Source organism: Coregonus clupeaformis, chromosome 2 (assembly GCF_020615455.1).
Source record: "Coregonus clupeaformis isolate EN_2021a chromosome 2, ASM2061545v1, whole genome shotgun sequence".
NCBI classification, from domain to species: domain Eukaryota; kingdom Metazoa; phylum Chordata; class Actinopteri; order Salmoniformes; family Salmonidae; genus Coregonus; species Coregonus clupeaformis.
The window spans coordinates 4557413-4579652 of record NC_059193.1 but is presented as its reverse complement, the minus strand read 5'-3'; the positions used below and the strand labels follow the sequence as shown (position 1 = coordinate 4579652).

At 42.2% G+C, this 22240-nt stretch overlaps 1 protein-coding gene across 1 annotated transcript in view; it reads right to left on the bottom strand.

The window, feature by feature from the left end:
* The window catches only part of LOC121585588 (SRC kinase signaling inhibitor 1), a 52018-nt gene that overhangs the window by 22015 nt on the left and 7763 nt on the right, over nucleotides 1–22240 (bottom strand). Inside the window, exons 3-4 of the mRNA XM_041901914.2 lie at nucleotides 17341–17367; nucleotides 550–751 (exon numbers count right to left, since the gene is read on the bottom strand). Of these exons, the coding sequence (XP_041757848.2) occupies nucleotides 550–751; nucleotides 17341–17367 (229 nt within the window). The remainder of the gene's footprint in view (nucleotides 1–549; nucleotides 752–17340; nucleotides 17368–22240) is intronic.

Here is a 22240-nt window from a genome sequence, read left to right as displayed (position 1 = left end):
GAGAAAAACAATATTACAATTTTACTATTAGTATAAAATAATATAATTCCCCAATTTTTCTGAGCATACAATATATACAATATATTTATACAAAATATACAACATGATTTATTTTCTGCAGTATATTTTGCTCATCTTTTTCAAGAGTGACAATAATTTGGGACCTGATTGTTCACACAAACACTCACACAATGATCTTCTACACACAGGACAGAGGACAGAGAGGGTACCATTGCAATAATCTCACCTGTATGCTGGGGCTTTTTCAAAATGAATTTGTGGCAATCAGTGACTCATTCGAAATAGAATCACTTACACGCTTAGATCTGTAATTAGCCAAATATTGAGAATGTGATCCTAATGCTCCTCATGAATATGAATAGAACTCCCTTGAGAGCGAGCGTATCTACAACCACAAAGATGGCACAGATGTAAGTCGCTTTGGATAAAAGTGTCTGCTAAATGGCATATTATTATTATTATGTTGGTTGCTATGACTGTGGTCAATGCGACGGTGATATGACCCTGATTTGACCATGTTGTTCTGACCTGGCGCGCGGAGCTTGGCCTGGCTGGATGAGCGTGCCAGGGGCAGGCTCTGGCGGAGGCGGTTCATGCGGTTGAACCCGAGGGGAACGTCGGCCTCAGACATGGTTTCCAGACTCTCAGCCGAGGCAAAGGATACTCTGCTGGCCTGGTCAGCTAGAGCCGGCTGGTTGGGGTTGGGACGGATCACACGGGGGGTACGGGCCTATGGGATAGAGGGAGAGACAGATTGATACAATCAACACGGCAAAACAACAAAAACACAACAGCAAAGCCACACAGCTGCTGTGAAATAACCGCAGACAAAACCACTGCAAAAAGATAACCAATAACACAGACAAAACAAGTCAACCACTGTAAAAAGACAACCACAAAATCGCAGACAAAACAACAGAACTACTGCAAAAAAGACAGCCAATAACACAGACAAAACAACACAACCACTGCAAAAAGACAGCCAATAACACAGACAAAACAACACAACCACTGCAAAAAAGACAGCCAATAACACAAACAAAACAACACAACCACTGCAAAAAGACAGCCAATAACACAGACAAAACAACACAACCACTGCAAAAAGACAGCCAATAACACAGACAAAACAACACAACCACTGCAAAAAGACAACCAACACAGACAAAACGAGAGAATTGCCTAAAACAAGATAAAACCACCAGACACAACAAAAAAATCCCAGACAGAGAGCCAAAACAGCATAGCAGTTTCCTCAGGATGAGACAACTGCATAAAACATAACGACGCAGCAGCCACCAAAACTGTTGCAATAAACATATTTTACAAAGCTTCAAACAAATGTATTGAAGTGTGAGCTGAGGAGTTAAATGTGTTGAATTCATTTTGAGTGCATACTAGCCAAGATACAATTTACACGAAGAAATGGAAAGATATAAATATCTATTATTAATGCTATGTAAATCATGTGGTCTTGAGTGTTTAATGCCAGATTCACAAGTACCCACTCCACAGAGAATTAGAACCAAAAGAACACTGATGAACAAAGCTAGCAGAACACTAGCTAGACAAACTTCCATTATAATGCAGGTTACCACTGAGGCTTCAGACTTCACCTGCCCAATTCTAACCACCGAGGGAAGATAAGATGATGAAGATGTGAGGAAATATGAGGAAATGGACCTCTCGTTACAGCAGCGCATTGCAGGAGTCGCTAGAGCAGGTTGTTTATAATGAATCCCCACGGACAGCCATTTTCCAGCCCAAAGACTACAGTAATGAGCTCTGACAGTTCTCTGTGAACACTGCTCACATTCACTTATGCATCTGTTCTCTTCCCAACAGCCACAGTTGGGCTCGCTTTGATTTGGTGTGCCAGCAAAAGGCACACCCAAGCTGTAGATGGGGGTATGCTCACACACGCCTCTAATACATTCAAACACACACATGCAAATGCACACATACCTACACACACACAAATAAATGCCCATTCACAAACACACACAGTAGGTAAAGATGGACACGCACACTTGCACACACAAATACACACATCTGTCATGAATTGAGCAGGATGACAGGTTGCAAGTGGTGCCCCTCATTTGTGTTGAGATTTAAGGCATGTGTGTGAGCCAGAAGCAGTACACCTTCTGCTTCTAACATCCCACAAGCATCAAGCTGTTGAGGAGAGAAGTTGGTGGCACGAGGGAATTGCAAAGTTTGTGGTTAGTCAGCTGTAGAGAGAGGAAGTAGGGAGCAGGAGAGAAAGTGAGAGAGAGAGAGAGAGAGAGAGAGAGAGAGAGAGAGAGAGAGAGAGAGAGAGAGAGAGAGAGAGAGAGAGAGAAAGGCAGAGGGAGGAAGACTGAGACTGAAACGTACAGCAAGGGAGAGGTGAGAGGAGGGAATGAGGGAGTGCGAGAGACAGAGAGAGAGAGTGTGTATGTGTAGCAAATAAGCGTGTGCAAGTGTGCATGCAGGTGTTTGCGGGCGATCCCGTAAGAGAGCAATAGCAACTTGATGTTGAGCCCAAGCGAGGGAGACACATAAACAAAAAACAAGAGGAAAAGGCGTAAAGTGCAACATGGTGGTTGAATTCTGCTCCACTCTTAGTTTTGAAGGCAGCAGCTGTGGAGAGGCTCAGAGGGCAGGCCTTCTCTTCAGGTGCTCCTGGGAACCAGAGGACAAGCTCGGCTGCACTCTGTATGCCCACGTTTTATTCCTGCTGTGTCTGTCTACATTACGAGCTGACATTTTCACTGGGATAACAACCAATAAACCTCCCCACAACCATCCTCTTCAACAGTACAATCATAGGGAGGAGAGGGGTGGAATTTGGGAGGAACACCTGGGAATGTGGTTTCCAAAGTTAAAATCTCAGGGGAAATACAAAAATGTTTTGGAGAAGAATGCCTGGAGATTTCAGAGTAGTGAATTCCCAGAGAGATCTTTTTCCTATTCCAACCTTGCTCTCGACAATCATAAACAAATTTCTACCTATGCAATCAAACTTTGATAGATACTGTAATAAAGGTATCCTCCAATTAATAAATAACATCTGAGCCTGTCAGACTGTCAGGCGGTGTTGCGGTCAATATTCAGAACCACATTCATGTAAAGCTTTGAGACGATTTGATGTTAAATACTGTTGAAGTAATATGGCTACAGGTTAATCTGCCTCACCTAAATCCCATTCTTGTGGGAAGCTGCTATAGACCACCAAGTGCTAACAGTCAGTATCTGGATAATATGTGTGAAATACTTGATAGTGTATGTGATCTCAACAGAGAAGTATATTTTCTGGGTGATTTAAATATTGACTGGCTCTCATCAAGCTGCCCACTCAAGAAAAAACTTCAAACTGTAACCAGTGCCTGCAACCTGGTTCAGGTTGTCAGTCAACCTACCAGGGTATTTACAAACAGCACAGGAATAAAATTATCAACATGTATTGATCACATCTTTACTAATGCTGCAGAAATTAGCTTTAAAGCAGTATCCAAATCCATAGGATGTAGTGATCACAATATCGTAGCCATATCTAGGAAAACCAAAGTTCCAAAGGCTGGGCCTAATATAGTGTAACACAATACGTTTTGTAGTGAATCATATGTTCATGATGTAAATAATATTTGCTGGTCTGTGGTGTGTAATGAGGAGCAACCAGACGCTGCACTTGACACATTTATGAAATTGCTTATTCCAGTTACTAATAAGCATGCACCCATTAAGAGAATGACTGTAAAAACTGTTAATTGGCAAACCTAGCACGCTCCCATTAAGAAAATGACTGTAAAAATTAAGAAATCATGTGACTAAACTAAATAAAAATAAAAATAAACTATACTATGAAACTAAAATAAATGATATAAAGAATGATAGTAAAAAGCTTTGGCGCACCTTAAATGAAATGTTGGTAAAAAAGGTAAACTCGGCTCATTCATCACAAAACCCACTGACATTGGCGACTACTTTAATGACTTTTTTTATTGGCAAGATAAGCAAACTTAAGTATGACATGCCAGCAACAAACGCTGACACTACACATCCAAGTACATCTGACCAAATTATGAAAGACAAGAATTGTACTTTTGAATTCCGTAAAGTCAGTGTGGAAGAGGTGAAAACATTATTGTTGTCCATCAACAATGATAAGCCACCGGGGTCTGACAATTTAGTGGCACAAATAGCCGACCAATCAGCCTGTTACCAAGCCTTAGTATACCTCTGGAAGAAATGGTGTTTGACCAGATGCAATGCTATTTCACAGTAAACAAATTGACAACAGACTTTCAGCACGCTTATAGGGAAGGACTGTCACACCCTGGCTCTGGGACTCTATATGTTGAGCCAGGGTGTGTTCATTCTGTGTGTTCATTTTCTATGTTGGGTATTCTAGTTTGTTTGATTCTATGTTTGACGATGTGACTCCCAATCAGAGGCAACGAGTGTCAGCTGTTTGCTGGTTGTCTCTGATTGGGAGCCATATTTAAACTGTATGTTTTCCCTTGGGGGTTGTGGGTTTTTGTTCCGTGTTCGGTCAGTGTTATCGTTGGACGTCACGAGTCGTTTCTTGTTTTGTATATTTAACTTTAACTAATTAAAGTCATGTTTGTTTCACACGCTGCGCCTTGGTCTACTCCTTCCCACGATCGTGACAGAAAAACCCACCGTACAAGGACCAAGCAGCGTGTCCAGGAGCAGGCAGCCTGGTCATGGGAGGAAGCGCCAGGAAAGGAGATGGAGAGGCTGGCGATGGCCCAGGTGGGCAAAGTGTGGTCCTGGGAGGACATGCTCGGGGGCAAGGGACCTTGGGGTAGGATCAAGGCCCTGGCGAGAGAGGAGCAGCGGCGTCAGCAGTGCCATCGTCGGACGGACGAGAGGCACCCCCAATAATTTTTTAGGGGGGGGCACACGGCATGGGCGACTGGGCAGCAGGAGGCTGCCACAGGGCGAAATAGGAGAAGAGGAGAGAAGGCCACCGGGTTACGGGAGCCATTGGCGAGAGGAGAGAAGGAAGTCGTAGAGGCACGGCGAGAGGGACTGAGGTGTATTGCCAGTCCGGTCCGGCCCGTTCCTGATCCCCGTTTAAAGCCAGTGGTGTGTGTTCCCAGTACGGTCCGGCCTGTCCCTGCTCCACGCACCAAACCTACGGTGTGCGTCGCCAGCCCAGCCCGGCCTGTCCCTGCTCCACGCATCAAACCTACGGTGTGCGTCGCCAGCCCTGCCCGGCCTGTCCCTGCTCCACGCACCAAACCTACGGTGTGCGTCGACAGCCCAGCCCGGCCTGTCCCTGCTCCACGCACCAAACCTACGGTGTGCGTCGCCAGCCCAGCCCGGCCTGTCCCTGCTCCACGCACCAAGCCTACGGTGTGCGTCGACAGCCCTGCCCGGCCTGTTCCTGCTCCACGCACCAAACCTACGGTGTGCGTCGCCAGCCCAGCCCGGCCTGTCCCTGCTCCACGCACCAAGCCTACGGTGTGCGTCGACAGTCCTGTCCGGCCTGTCCCTGCTCCACGCACCAAGCCTACGGTGTGCGTCGACAGCCCAGCCCGGCCTGTCCCTGCTCCACGCACCAAGCCTACGGTGTGCGTCGTCAGCCTGGTCCAGCCCGTTCCTGCCACTCGCACCAAGCCAGGGGTGCGAGTCGTCAGCCTGGTTCAGCCCGTTCCTGCTACTCGCACCAAGCCCGGGGGGCGAGTCGTCAGCCTGGTAAGACCGGTCAGCTGCTCCACAACGGAGCGTAAGCAATCCGCTCCGTCAATGTCCAGTCCAGATCCAGCCAGCGGGGTCAGACCGGACCAGGGGCGCTACGGGGGAATTATGGAGGGGTGGTGGTCAAGGCCGGAGCCGGAGCCGCCTCCGAGGAGGAATGCCCACCCAGCCCTCCCCTGTTTGGGGGTTTTGTTGAGGCGCGGTCGCAGTCCGCGCCTTTAGGGGGGGGTACTGTCACACCCTGGCTCTGGGACTCTATATGTTGAGCCAGGGTGTGTTCATTCTGTGTGTTCATTTTCTATGTTGGGTATTCTAGTTTGTTTGATTCTATGTTTGACGATGTGACTCCCAATCAGAGGCAACGAGTGTCAGCTGTTTGCTGGTTGTCTCTGATTGGGAGCCATATTTAAACTGTATGTTTTCCCTTGGGGGTTGTGGGTTTTTGTTCCGTGTTCGGTCAGTGTTATCGTTGGACGTCACGAGTCGTTTCTTGTTTTGTATATTTAACTTTAACTAATTAAAGTCATGTTTGTTTCACACGCTGCGCCTTGGTCTACTCCTTCCCACGATCGTGACAAGGACACTCAACAAGCACAGCACTTACACAAATGACTGATGATTGGCTGAGAGAAATTGATGATAAAATGATTGTGGGGGCTGTCTTGTTAGACTTCAGTGCAGCTTTTGACATTATCGATCATAGTCTGCTGCTGGAAAAACATATGTTTTATGGCTTTACACCCCCTGCTATAATGTGGATAATGAGTTACTTGTCTAACAGAACAGAGAGGGTGTTATTTAACCTCTACGGGATCAGTGTCCCGTATACGGGACGGTTGAGCTAACGTGCGGTAATGTGATTAGCATGACTGTTGTAAGTAAAATTGAAAAAATTGAAAAAAAGTGTCTGATCCTTAAGAGGTTAATGGAAGCCTCTGAAACATAATCCAGGTAGAATCAGGAATTCCCCAAGGTAGTTGTTTAGGCCCCTTACCTTGTTCAATCTTTACTAACAACATGCCACTGGCTTTGAGTAAAGCCAGTGTGTCTATGTATGTGGATGACTCAACACTATACATGTCAGCTACTACAGCAACTGAAATGACTGCAACACTTCACAAAGAGCTGCAGTTAGTTTCGGAGTGGGTAGCAAGGAATAAATTAGTCCAAAATATTTTCAAAACTAAAAGCATTGTATTTGGGACAAATCATTCACTAAACCCTAAACCTCAACACATCTCATAATGAATAATGTGGAAATTGAGCAAGTTGAGGTGACTAAACTGCTTGGAGTAACCCTGGATTGTTCACTGTCATGGTCAAAACATATTGATACAACAGTAGCTAAGATGGGGAGAAGTCTGTCCATAATAAAGCACTGGTCTGCCTTCTTAACAACACTATCAACAAGGCAGGTCCTACAGGCCCTACTTTTGTCACACCTAGACTGCTGTTCAGTAGTGTGGTCAGGTGCCACAAAGATGGACTTAGGAAAATTGCAGTTGGCTCAGAACAGTGCAGCACGGCTGGCCCTTAAAAGTACATGGAGATCAAACATTAATGACATGCATGTCAATCTCTCATGGCTCAAAGTGGAAGAGAGATTGACTTCATCACTACTTGTTCTTGTAAGAGGTGTTGACAAGCTGAATGTACCGAGCTGTCTGTTTAAAATACTAGCACACAGCTCGGACACCCATGCATACCCCACAAGACATGCCACCAGAGGTCTCTTCACAGTCCCCAAGTCCAGAACAGACTATGGGAGGTTCACAGTACTACATAGAGCCATTACTACATGGAACTCTATTCCACAGGTAACTGATGCAAGCAGTAGAATCAGATTAGAAAAAAACAGGTAAAAATACACCTTATGGAACAACGGGGACTGTGAAGAGACACACACAAAGGTACTGACACATGCATACGCATACATTGTGATATTGTTGTATGGTGGTATTAAACATTTTGTATTGTAGATATGTAGTGGTGTAATAATGTTATATGATGTATTGTTTTATCTTTTGTTTTATATGTAATGTAAGTGCTTTAATATCTTTGGACCCCAGGAAGAGTAGCTGCTGCCTTGGCAGCTAAATACAAATACAAATACAAATAAGTCATAATAGTTTGGTTGTCATAAACTATTATGACCTGTTAGTACAGTGTTACGTCATTATGTCAACAGCCTTATGAAGCCATTATTACCGCTGGAGAAGAACTAATGTGTCCTGTTACCCTATGACCTCCTCTATGTCTTATAAGGCAATTCTGTCTGATGGATTTGCCCTTGGTTTATGACAGTGCTTCTCTCTCCTGACTCCTGCTAAGGCTCTGTAATCTTTACTGGAGATCTCATGGGCTTTTATAAAGCCATTTCTTTTATTATTGAAAATACAAAGACTATATTGCATACAATATCAGTCATGGTGCAGTCAGTGTTATATGTGTCAATAAGAAGAACTATGCAGATGGATAACTCTTCCATTATGAAGAGAAAATACCAAAACAATACAACCATATAAGCAATATAACTGGAAATCAATAATTTGTCAAATAACAGGCAACATGTTTACTGATAAGTTTAGTAGCAGCGAGAAAGTGTCACTCGTGTGCAAAACCATTTCTTACCTCTATGTTCAGCATCTTGGTCCCTTATTGTGGATCTCTGTATGACTATACTGTATGTCTCAAACTGCCAACTGTCTAAAACAATTTCTTCACAATTCTAAGTCTCTATCATTCACTTTACTGTATCTCTACTGCCTCAAGTCTCTACCAGAATGTCATTACGTTGGTATTATCTGTGCAGATGCTGCCTTAGTCATCTCTGTACCCACCCACCCACCTCTCTCTCTCTCTCTCTCTCTCTCTCTCGCTTGCTCTCTCTCTCTCTCTCCCTCTCGCTTGCTCTCTCTCTCTCACGCTTGCTCTCTCTCTCTCTCTCTCTCTCTCGCTTGCTCTCTCTCTCTCTCTCTCTCTCTCTCTCTCTCTCTCTCTCTCTCTCTCTCTCTCTCTCTCTCTCTCTCTCTCTCTCTCTCTCTCTCTCTCTCTCTCTCTCTCTCTCTCTCTCTCTCTCTCTCTCTCTCTCTCTCTCTCTCTCTCTCTCTCTCTCTCTCTCTCGCTGTATAGTTATATTGCCCTTGGTCTGTTTGACCTTAACCTCACTATATTATTGCTCCCCTAAGTCCTGTCTGTCCAACTGCCACTACCTCATCACAGATTTCTCACCACCGATTGGCTGGCTTTGTCAAAGTGGATTTTCTCCGACCTATAAGCAGTGTATGTGATGATTGACAAGGCAGCTGTGCACAGCTGTGCCACCCACGCCCCCTGAACCTCTTCACCACCCCCGTCTCCACCCCCCTGTGGAACTCGGGCGACCCCCTCCTATTTCATGGGCATTAGCACCATGCAGTCCTGGCATACCGTTCCAGTGAGCTCTGTAATTGGGGGATGAGCCCCATCTAAATAACTCCCTAAACATGAATACCAAGGAGTCACTTAATGGACATCCTGATGGGGCGAATCCTAACGACAACTGAAGTCACATTTTCACTTAGCCATGCATTGATGTCAGTGGGAGACTAATACAACATTTGAATGAAGTGGAAGTGGGGATTCACCCCTAAGTTGCTTAACTGGACTGAATACAAAAGCCTTGATGAAGATGTTCATTGAAAAGCCATTGTAATAGTGTTGTAATGGACAATAAAGCAAAGTAGTGTACGCTTTGGAGCTAGGCTAGTCTTTGACATCAGTGTCTTTGGGCTATGTGAATGAGTACAGGTTTGACCTGCACAATCTAATCATATGATGTACAATGCAGTGGTGTAAAGTACTTAAGTAAAAATACTTTAAAATACTACTTAAGTAGTTTTTTGGGGTATCTGTACTTTACTTTACTATTTATATTTTGACAACTTTTACTTTTAATTCACTACATTCCTAAAGAAAACATTGTACTTTCTACTCCATACATTTTCCCTGACAACCGAAAGTACTCGTTACATTTTCAATGCTTAGCAGGACAGGAAAATTGTCAAATTCACGTGGTCATCCCTACTGCCTCTGGTCTGGCAGACTCACTAAACACAAATGCATCTTTTGTAAATAATGTCTGAGTGTTGGAGTGTGCCCCTGGCTATCCGTAAATTGTAAAAACAAGAAAATGGTGCCGTCTGCTTTGCTTAATATAAGGAATTTTAAATGATTTATACTTTTACTTTTACTTTTGATACTTAAGTATATTTTAGTAATTACATTTACTTTTGATCCTTAAGTATATTTAAAACCAAATACTTTTAGACTTTAACTGAAGTTGTATTTTACTGGCTGACTTTCACTTTTACTTGAGTCATTTTCTATTAAGATATCTATACTTTTACTCAAGTATGACAATTGGGTACTATTTCCACCACTGGTACAATGACAGTCAGCGAACCCTTGTGGGACTACACAAGCGCTCCACTCGTGGACAATCCCCCTCAAGCTAGTTGTGTCCTTGTATCCACTCCTTGTACAAAATGTTTATACATAAAGCCGATCTCGCCTCATATAAAATGTGTCTAAGTACAATTACATAACAAAGCAGTTGGAGAACTTTTCTGAGGATTTTAAATTTGCATCGCCAGTGTAAAAGAAAGTCCTTAATAAGTTCTCATTAAATTTTTTATTTAAGTACCAAACATCGTCTTTGTCTTGGCGGATCATAGTCAAGCACTTCGATAAGTGATTCTGGCCACGTGCCACAGCATAAGACAGTCATGAGGGGAGACATGGCAGCCGCTGGCATCCTAAGCCTTTTAGGGCTGTAAAAAACACCATTCAGGCCATTCTCTGAGATATCAGGGAATAGTGATTTTCCAGTCAATGTCATATCAACACGCAAACAGTCAAAGACAACAATAGCAGCTGTCCAAATGGTTTAGCTACTGAGCTAGTCATGGGACCCTGAGTGTCATGGATAGTCCAGAGATTTCCTCCACGGGAAACAGCGTTGTGGTCTAAGGCACTGCATCGCAGTGCTAGCTGTGCCACTAGAGATCCTGGTTCGAATCCAGGCTCTGTCATAGCCGGCCGCGACCGGGAGACCCATGGGGCGGTGCACAATTGGCCCAGCGTCGTGGAGGGAATGGCCAGCCAGGGCTGTGGGTTCGCCAGGGTTGTGGGTTCGATTCCCACGGGAGGCCAGTATGAAAAAAAAAAGAATGTATGCACTCACTAAAATGTAAGTCGCTCTGGATAAGAGCGTCTGCTAAATGACTAAAATGTAATGTAAAATGTTGTGTGTGTGAGTCACTGAGTGACTTATTCCACACTTATACATCAAGGCAAGACATCAATGTCTTGTCAAAATGTGGTAGTACTATGTTTCTTCTACATTTCAGTCCTTTGGTAGCAACTCTTACCAGTGCATTCAACCAGGACACTGAACAACAGCATAGCAATTTTAGCTTTGTTTGTTATAGAGTATACTGTTTACGGTGCCTTTGTCCTCCACAGTATATTATTGACAGTTTCTTTCACATATGTTGCCTCTGTTCACCTCCTATCATGTGCTCTAATCAATCAAGCACTCAATTTATCAAACATTCATCCAACCAATCGATCAAATAACATTCAAACTGTGCTTCTTCGCTAACCCAGCTATCACAGCTATCTGAGAACGTTTCTTTGTTTCTTAGTGCTTGGTGAGAGCATGGTTGTCCTATGGTTATTTTGCATACAACCTCTCACAACTTTCTGGGAATGTTTATGGAACTTGACAAAAAATCTTAATTGTTTTGGTATGTCATTACTTCAACAGAACATTTCCTAAAAGTTCAAACATGGTTACATTTTATATAATAGTTGGTAATGTTCTAGCAACGTTCTTCAACTATTATGACATTTGGAATGTTCCAAGAACGTTAAGAAACAATGTTCTTCTGTGAGAATTTCAGTACTTTGGTATAATGTTTCCTACAGGTTTCCTCATGGTTCTATTTAAAGTCATGTTCTCAAATTGTTCTGAGAACGTTAAGAAAACTTTCCATAAAAACCCCAAGAAAACTTTAGTAAAGTTCAGAGAACATTCTAAGAATGTTATTTAAAAACATATACATTCTGTTCTCAGCATCAACAAAACTCTCTATCCTCTATCTTGTTAAGTGTGTTGGCCACACCTGATCTTAATGAGTGCTTGTTTCCTTTGAAATGGGGTCTGTTAGACTAAAATGAACAGCTTTGTATGCGTAAAAAACCATGGCATGCTAGCTCCATCCTGGTGGTGCAGTGGACGAATTTCATGGATAGAGAACAGAAGATTATAGGTTTGAATCTCACTGATGCCGTGTCACAATAAAAAATGTATGCCTAAGGAAATTAATTGTATGTGTCATATTTGCGCTAGCAGTGTTATTAACAGTCCAGTCTTATTGAAACATTCAGTGAACGTTTTAAGGAAGTTATTAAAAATCTTCAAATAACCTATACTTTCCATTCTCAAGCGTTAATAAAACCTCCCAGGAAGACTTTTAATCAAATCAAATTTCAAATAAAATGTTAATTGCCACATGCGCTGAATACAACAGTTGTAGACCTTACAGTGAAATGCTTACTTACAAGCCCTTAACCAACAATGCAGTTTTAAGAAAATAAAAAAAGTGTTAAGTAAAAAATAGATAAGTAAAAAATAATTAAAGAGCAGCAGTAAAATAAAATAACAGTAGGGAGGCTATATACAGGGGGTAACGGTACAGAGTCAATGTGCGGGGGCACAGGTTAGTCGAGGTAATTTAGGTAAAGTCGAGAAAATTGACCAGAGTAAGACGTTCTCAGAATCTCCCTGCAACCTAAAAATACACTTTCCCAGAACAGGCAACATTTTCATTTGTTTTCTCAGAACATTTTAAAATGTTCAGTTTTACCAGTCAGGGAATGTATAACTTCGTTCCCACAACCAATGTGAAACCAAAAACGTATGTTCCCACAACGTCCAAGGAACCAAATGTGCTAGCTTGGAAGCCACTTACAGAACACCTAACAATAGCTCCTGCATTGAATCCATTTTCTTTTGTGAACAGCGCTGGATAAAAGGAGTCGAGCTCAAGGAATCCATGTACTTTAGGACACATGATTACTTCGCCTGGATCTAATGAATTACTCATTGCACATGTGAATACAGCTAGTGTCACTGAATAGGAGCCTTTACATGGCTCTAAGCCTGTGTTGTTCCCCTTGTAGTTCACTACTTTTGACCAGGGCCCATAGGACGCTGGTCAAAAGCAGTGCACTGCGTAGGGAATAGGGTGCCATTTGGAATGCACATTAACTATAGTATATAGACTTTCTAGCCTGATTCAACAGTAAGGTAGGGGAGAGGAGACAATGGACTCCGATTACTTCCCCACTCCAGACAGCCAGACAGAGGCCTATGCAGACAACAGTACTAATGTTTCTATTAGTGGGGCTTAGATCTGCAAGAGGGAGGGAATTATACAGTCCTCCTTTCCTCTGTTGCTGCCTAGCAGTCTTTGCAGTCAAGAGAGGAGAGAGGGCACTGCAAGCATATAAATGCATTGCATGGCCTCCCTATGGAGAGTAGTTTAAACAGACTGACAGACAATCCCTCTTTTTTGTTGGAGCATGTGAGAGAATTTGAGGAGGGGAGTCTTGGACATTTTTTATTTTGCAGGTGCGGTTGTGTGAGTGTGTGTGTGTGTGTGTGTGTGTGTGTGTGTGTGCGTGTGTGTGTGTGTGTGTGTGTGTATTTACAGTATGGGTCCATCCACGCCCTTCCATGTGAATGTAGGCATCTTTGTATGATAATCTATAGGGTGTGTGTGTTTGCGTGTGTGCATGCTCGTGTGGAGTGTAAGCAAACCAATGAAACATCAAAAGAGACCAGCATGGGGACATTACAAACACACACATCAACACACATTGAGACACAAACACCCACACATACACACACACACAGTGAGCGAAGATCACTGCTGCAGAATAGTGAGAGCAGAGCAGCAGACTCCCCGACTCCCTGAGAGGAAGGGAAGACGAGCGATAACCAATCCCATTAGAGCTGGGAGCCAACAGCAAACAGGGGATTCAATAAAGCCAGTGCGTGTGACATTGAAAGAGATAAGAGGGAAATGGACTGCTGGCATATGAGGAAACCACCAGTTATGTAATTGTGAGTGATGTATTGTATGACATGCAAGTTGATAAAGCAGGGATTGTAAATCCAAATAGGAAATGTGCATTAGTGACAAAATTATGAAATATTCTGTATATTTACAATGGAAATGCAGTGGAGAGACTGCTACGCTAATGGAATGCCTCTGTGTGTAGAATGCTTCTGTGTAGATTATTATTTATTTTTTGGCATTTAGCAGACGCTCTTATCCAGAGCGACTTACAGTTAGTGAGTGCATACATTATTTTTTTCATACTGGCCCCCCATGGGAATCGAACCCACAACCCTGGCGTTGCAAACGCCATGCTCTATCAACTGAGCTACATCCCTGCCGGCCATTCCCTCCCCTACCCTGGACGAATTGTGCGCCGCCCCATGGGTCTCCCGGTCGCGGCCTGCTATGACAGAGCCTGGATTCGAACCAGGTTCACTAGTGGCACAGCTAACACTGTGATGCAGTGCCTTAGACCACTGCGCAACTCGGGAGAGGGGGGGAATTAGATGCTACACAGATACCTGACAGTACCATCCTACACTGTAGACTTTTGTTGGTCATCTATTCATTCTGAAAGCATCAACTCTGCCCTTGATGCAAACTTAGAAACTTATAGTAGGAAAAACATGGGCTTCAAACACCCTGCCATCCCTTGTTCTTTCCTCTCTTCTCCTCTCCTGCTTTGTTCTTTTGTCAGCAACACACAGCAGTCAGATCTCTGTCATAGGGAATTATTAATGTGACCTGTTTCAAGAAGCTAGGCGTATGTCACACGTCACTACTTCACAGGATAGGCATTTGAACGTAATGTGTTTTAGTTTTTTTTATTCAAAATGCGTTTTGGGGAAGAAATGCCTTCTGGAACATGTGAACTTTCATGTGCCTTAATAACAAACTTGTATGGCATCTGTAAATACGAATAAAATGGTTAAATTACGAGCCTAGTTGGTTTAGCCACAGAAAAAGACAAGAACCTTCGCGCTAGCCATGATTGGCTGAGATAATGGGTGGGCTGGACATGCCAAGTTCGGATTGGTCTGCCATGTAGCACGCTTCTGTCTATAACATGAGCTGCTCGGTATGTGTAGATAATCCTTCCCACCGCGGCTTTTTTGAAAGATATAACGTTAGCCATGGAGAACTGCAAAAGTGTTCCTACTGCTCTCAACATTGCTGCCCTGAATTTAACTGCCGCTATCGACAAAGATCAGTGGGAAAACATTGTGATGGACAACCTTCTGCACACGGTCAGTGTGAACCGGAGTGACTTGACACAACGGACCAAACAAGCTGTAGCTAGCTACAAACCAAATGGAATAGACATGCTGCCGTGAATCGTTCATCCATGTATACGGGTAAAGGTGTCCGCATGCTTCCCAGAATAAAAAGTTTCTGTAAAGTTTGTGCATATACCTCGTGTTTTTTGGGGGGGCTGTATACTGCACCAACATCTTAGGTAGATGTAAAATTGCGCAATGAAGATCTCTTCGGCAAAAACGTCCAAATTAATGACAGATTTCTTGAGTTATCTTAGATTAATTCTAACTATTTTGAGGAATACTGGCTACAGCGTCTCAAAATGGACAAACAGTACTATTACCGTTTTTTTCTCATTTTTCAAGCGAATGTTTTTTAAGGGAGTATGCAAGCACACACGTTCGGTTCGGCTAGCCGAGTTCGGCTAGGCGCCAGCCAAATTGAAGCATGCTGACGCCTTAAGAGTCTAGCTACATTTTCAGATATTATACGTTTCTAATTTTGTCCGAAAGTTGTTTTCATTGCAAGTTAAAGCGTACTGTTAGCTAGCTAGCGAACGTTAGCTTGCTGGCTCGCTAGCTAACGTTACATGTATGATCTGCGTAGTAATATTATTAGTATCTCAGAAGACCATTTGCATTGCTAGTTATAGCTTAATGTTAGCTAGCTAGCTAACATTGAACCTAGTTGGTTAGCTTTAGCTAACAATCCGTTTGTACTGTAGCTATGAGTTGGAATTATGGTTAATTGTTTAGCTAGCTAGCTAGATATGGCTGGGGGGTGGTTATACAATTTCTTTCACATGATCCATCAATTTAGACAAGTGTGTCTGGGTAAGCATCTAATAATTATTACAATATTTTATCTGGACACTTTCTATTTTTGATATTGCTACTATGCAAATATGCAAGTAACCATTTCACTGTACCGTTTACACATTCTGCATCCTGTGCATGTGATCCTGTGCAACTTAGATTTCATTTGAAATAGTGTGTGTTTACCAGAGACGGTAATGTGAAGAACAACATGACCTGCAACAAAGTTTGAATGGGATATAGGCCATGAACTAGATAAAGTGTATTTTTACCTGGAGTTTTTCTTTATTGTACGGCTACTACTTCCACCACTTTTAGTCTTGAAATTGTTGGTTGTGTACTAAACTACCTTTGCTCACTTAGTTTAGCACATGGCCTCACATGTGAATCCTTAAAGAGATGGGTGGGGCTATGGCATAAGAGGGTGTGAACGATGCTGAATAGGTGTAGACAAAGAAGAGATCTCCAGTAGGTGTACCAGAACATTCAAGGGACATTTTCTCAAAAGTGGGGTTACAAGTTTATCAACTTTCAAAGCAGAATTACTTTCCCATTGTTCATCAACTGCAGTGTATGATATACAATTTTGTAGCTCTTAGTCTATACTTTTATCCAATGTAAAAAACACAATTTCAAATTTTGCTACATAAGTCTGAATCGAGGCGGTCGGTCCCATATGTACTGTAGCATCACTTGCCCCCTCCATATGACAGGGCCTTATCTGATGAGGCAAAATAATCAGTAGCCCTTCCATTCTACATGATCGGTATCAGCTTTACATAGTGACATTCCAGAATATGAGGGAGCCAATATGAAGTGCCCACCTGGGTAATGAACGGCAGCCATATTGAGCCAGAATGCAATTTGTGTCCACTAAGAGTACCTAAACCTTGCAGACAGAACTGGTCTACAGCCGTGGTGTTTCACAAGCAATGTAATGTAACCCCCAACTTTTGCAAATCAGGCAAATTATTTACATATTACATATAGTTTTATATAAAATATTACATATTCATAAGGGTTATTCAAGGATGTCTGCTTTTGTAATTCTCTTTGGCCCAAATCCTAACTTGACATCCAGGCACAAGTAACTTTTCACACAAATCTCCCATTGACATCAATGCATGATTTACGTGATGAGCAATTTCAGCACATTAATCTCAAGTTAGAATTTGGCCCTTTATGAGGGACTCAAAATACAGCAGCAAATACACCCCAACATCAGTTATACGTCTCAGTAGTGTGTGCCAACACTATAACACTCACAATGAGGGGAAGAGAAGCACAAAGATGCACACACAGATTATCCCATTCTAGACAAATCCACAGAGACATGGACATAGATTCACACTAAAACACAAACTGACCTTGAAGCTCCAGTAGTTTGGCTGTTGCTAGGGGAAGAGAGAGAGAGAGAGAGAGAGAGAGAGAGAGAGAGAGAGAGAGAGAGAGAGAGAGAGAGAGAGAGAGAGAGAGAGAGAGAGAGAGAGAGAGAGAGAGAGAGAGAGAGAGAGAGAGAGAAAGAAAGAAAGAAAGATAGAGAGTTAGATATATTCCCATCCATTAAGCCGGACAACCGCTTGTCAGGGAGAGAGATGGATGGAGAGAAATGTGTGAGAGAGAGAAAAGTGAATGAGAGTGAGTGAGAAAGATCCATCTATCTGCTGCCAGTTCGACGTTTCAGAGATAACGCAGCTGTGACGAATAAAGTTGGGAAGGTTTGAAGGTTTACTTTATTGGAGTAGAGAGAGGGAGCGAGAGAGAGAGAAGTTGAAGAATTTCTGAAGACTAAAAAAGGAGAGGTATAAAATATAATCATATTTCTCTCTCCATCAGATCCAATCCGAAAGTGGGGGGCTAATTATTGTGATGATAGCCCAGATTAACTTCCGATGTCCTTCAGTGCCATCATAATAGCCTTTTAATTGCTTGTAATTGCATCCCACTAATTAATCAAATGTTTACAGACACTACACCCATACTAATAATACACCCACACCAGCTAGCTAGCAATTCAACTGAATGCCTACCATTCACACAATTAGCTGGCTCAAATTCAGGAGCGGATTAAAGTAATACACAGACACTGGATTTAAGAAGCTTGGCTTTTTAAGGGAATTTGGGCGGCCTCCAACACAGAGGGCAAAGTTCACTGAATCTATTAGAATGTATTTGGCTATTGTAACTGTGTCCTTGAGTCACAGTGTCAATGGTCGGCTATAACCATGACACTGTCACATTATGTAGGCCTTGTGCCAGGGGTGTCAAGTATACTGTACTCTTTTGGTTCCATCTAAATTGGGGATGATAGCTGACTAGCTTATCACTAATCTAAACAGCTGGGTCGTTCTTGAATTGCAATGGCATTTGGGCATGGCATTTTAGGAAAAAGTTAATTTAATTTTTCTAAATCAACTAATATGGCAGCATAATTACTTTAAATAATTTTTACCATTATGATAACATTGTGCCACCAGCAGGATTAGCAATACCAATTACGCTAACACCAATGACACATTTTTGGTTATTGAGGATTTTCTTAAGTGGAGGCCACAAGGGGCCCCCGAACAAAAGCCCTCCAACACTTAGTCGTGGTCTCAACTTACTGTTGAGAGTTAGAATAGTAAAAAATACACAAAGTGCAAGTTCAAAATGTTGTTGTGCATCAGCAATTGTTCTCTTGTTATGTCAGTCACTGACAGTCACTCAATTAACCATGTCAGCTAACTATTTTTAGATTGGTAAATTAGTCTAGCCAGCTATCTAAACTTGTAGTAATCATGGCCCCCAAAAGGCTAGAGCCGACCCTTAATTCGCTAATACTTTTCTTAGCCAGGGTCTGAATTTTAGTGAGGTCCGAAGGGAAATCTTAAGAAAGTTGAAGCTCATTTACTTCATTTCTATACAAACGCTAAAATGCAATTTGGAGAACAGCAAAAACAAGCAAAAATGATCCCAGCCATTATCACATTGGTTGCTGTAGCTTCATTCACCTCAGTCAATCTACAAACACATAGCCTAAAAATAAACAAATACCTTTGCGTTACATTACACATTTTTTTGTGCAGTTTTACAGCTAATTTCCTGCAATTCTACACATTTTGCCATGGAAGTGGGGATACATTTTTGCAGTTTTAAAAGCTAATTTCCTGCAATTCTACACAGGGAAATCTTAAGAAAGTTGAAGCTCATTTACTGCATTTCTATACAAACGCTAAAATGCAATTTGGAGAACAGCAAAAACAAGCAAAAATGATCCCAGCCATTATCACATTGGTTGCTGTAGCTTCATTCACCTCAGTCAATCTACAAACACATAGCCTAAAAATAAACAAATACGTTTGCGTTACATTACACATTTTTTTGTGCAGTTTTACAGCTAATTTCCTGCAATTCTACACATTTTGCCATGAAAGTGGGGCTACATTTTTGCAGTTTTAAAAGCTAATTTCCTGCAATTCTACACATTACTTATGCCATGTTAATATGATATCTGAGTGAGAGTGACTAACAAAATCAGTAGGGGCCCCCTAGAGGTCAGGGCCCCTGGGCAAGTGCCCTGCGTGCCCGGTCGTAATTCGGCCATGGTTACTACAAGTTTAGATAGCTGGCTAGACTAACTAGACTAACTAACTAGACTAACTAGACTAATTAACTAGACTAACTAGACTAATTTACCAATTTAACTGACATGGCCTAATTGCGTGACTGTCAGAAAGTGACATACAGTATAATAAGAGGAAAACTGGTAATGCAAAACCAAGTTTCGAAAATAGCATCTTGAGTATTGTATAGTAAGTTGAGACCCCGACTGAGTTCCTAAAAGAAACGCCAGACCTCGGTGTCCTCATATGTAGCTACGGCCTGTATAGACCTCTCCCCCGATAACAGTTTGCCACTGGAAGGAACAGTCGAGGTCCTTGCATATCTTTGTAATAAGTGATTTTCAAGGTAATAGCACAAATGACATAAAACATAGGGACAAATATTACATTTTTTCGAATCGAAATGTATTTTCATATTTTTTGTTGTTGTTGATCTATACAATATACAGTATGAGATACTTTGTTTTCTTGATAGCTTTCAAAATAATAGATTAATATCCCTAAATGCCAAAATCATGTCACTACAACTGTACTCATCACTACTGGGATAAGCCAATTTCCTTGCCCTAAACAGTGCATAAACATAAAGTTTTACAGTGTAAAGGACTTCCATTATGATTTGTGATTAATAAACAGTTCAATATGAAAAGGATAATCAATGAGGGGCTATGCGTTCCAAGGGAAATAATGAATGACGTGGAAGGTGTGATCCACGACACGCTAGAGGAGTGGAACTAGCTAACCTTCCACAGAGTTGCATTCTTTTCCAGAGAATGCATAGAGCCCCGAGTTGAATATCCCTTTTATACCATGGCTATAATTTAACGCATTTGCCGCTAGAAATGTGTTTATTTGGAGGTAGAAATGTGCTCAACATCCAGTGAAGTAGCTAGCAAGTTTACTAGATAGCTACAGTAGTTGCCTTGGTAACCAAACAAACAGACTTAGCTACTAGTTTAGCTAACCAGTGTTATTTTTTTAATTTTTAATTTTATTTTTTTTAGTCATTTAGCAGACGCTCTTATCCAGAGCGACTTACAGTTAGTGAGTGCATACATTCTTTTTCTATTTTTCATACCCCCGTGGGAATTGAACCCACAACCCTGGCGTTGCAAACACCATGCTCTACCAACTGAGCTACATCCCAGCCAGCCATTCCCTACCCTACCCTAGACGACGCTGGGCCAATTGTGCGCCGCCCCATGGGTCTCCCGGTCACAGCCGGCTACGACAGAGCCTGGATTCGAACCAGGATCTCTAGTGGCACAGCTAGCACTGCGATGCAGTGCCTTAGACCACTGCGCCACTTGGGAGAAAGCCATACGGTCTGATATACCACGGCTTTCAGCCAATCAGCATTGAGGGCTCGAACCACCCAATTTATAAAGGGAAATAATGCATGCTCTAGAATGCTCTTGAAGCCAATAAGAAATGAGTATTCAACAATGCCATGTATGTGTAACTATTTGTCAAGTGTTTTTCATGGCAAGGGACGCAAATGCCACCGCAATTCAAGAATGACCCTGCTACATTCAGATATATTATATTCAGGGTTGGGGAGTAACGGATTACATGGATAACTGTAATCCATTACGTTAGCAACAAAAACATTGTAATCAGTTTACAGATACTTTTGAAAAACTAGATGATTACTTGTAGGATTAGTTTTAAATTCAGAAAGGATGTTTGGCAAAAAATGTTGGACACCTTTCTGTTTTCTCAACGACATTGAAATCATCATTGCAAGTTTAAGTTTGCTCCGCCTGAGCGAGTCTGACCATAAGTCAGAGACCACTATGATAACCAATGCATTTGATGGATCGTGGAAAAAGAGCAGGAATAGGCTTTTGTAAGCTACATTCCAAGCTACACTGAGTGAACAAAAAATATTTCTATGACATAGACTGACCTGGTGAATCCAGGTGAAAGCTATGATCCCTTATTGATGTCACTTGTTAAATCCACTTCAATCAGTGTAGATTTAGGAGGAAACAGGTTAAATAAGGATTTTTCAGCCTTGAGACAATTAAGACATGGATTGTGTATGTGTGCCATTCAGAGGGTGAGTGGGCCAGACAAAATATTTAAGTGCCTTTGAACGGGGTATGGTAGTAGGTGCCAGGCGCACCTGTTTGTGTATTTCTTCATAACGCATTTGTGTACATTACACAAATTCCAATTAATGATAGCTAGGCTAGCTAGGTGTCTAACGTTAGCTAGGCTAGGGTTTAACGTTAGTGTTAGGGGTTAAGGTTAGTGTTAGGTTTAGGGGTTAGGGGTTAAGTTTAGGGCTAGTTAACACGCTAGCTAAGTACTTAAAAGGTTTAGGAATTAGGTTAAATGGTTAAGGTTAGGGTTAGGATTAGCTAACATGCTAAGTAGTTGCAAAGTAACTAATTAGTGAAAATGTTAAAGTTGTCCATGATGAGATTCGAACACACAACCTTTGGGTTGCTAGACATTCACGTTATACGTCCACCCATACTCCCTGACCAACCTCCCTCCTAAACTATTTTTGACAGTATGGAGCACAACACCATGGGGGAGTTTAGAAAGGAGGAATTCCCTTAAACATTTATTCCAAAGGCTGGGATCCGCACTGCAGCTGTTGCAAGAATGCATTTTTCACTAGCTAGCTGTCCTCTAGTCGCAAAAACAATGA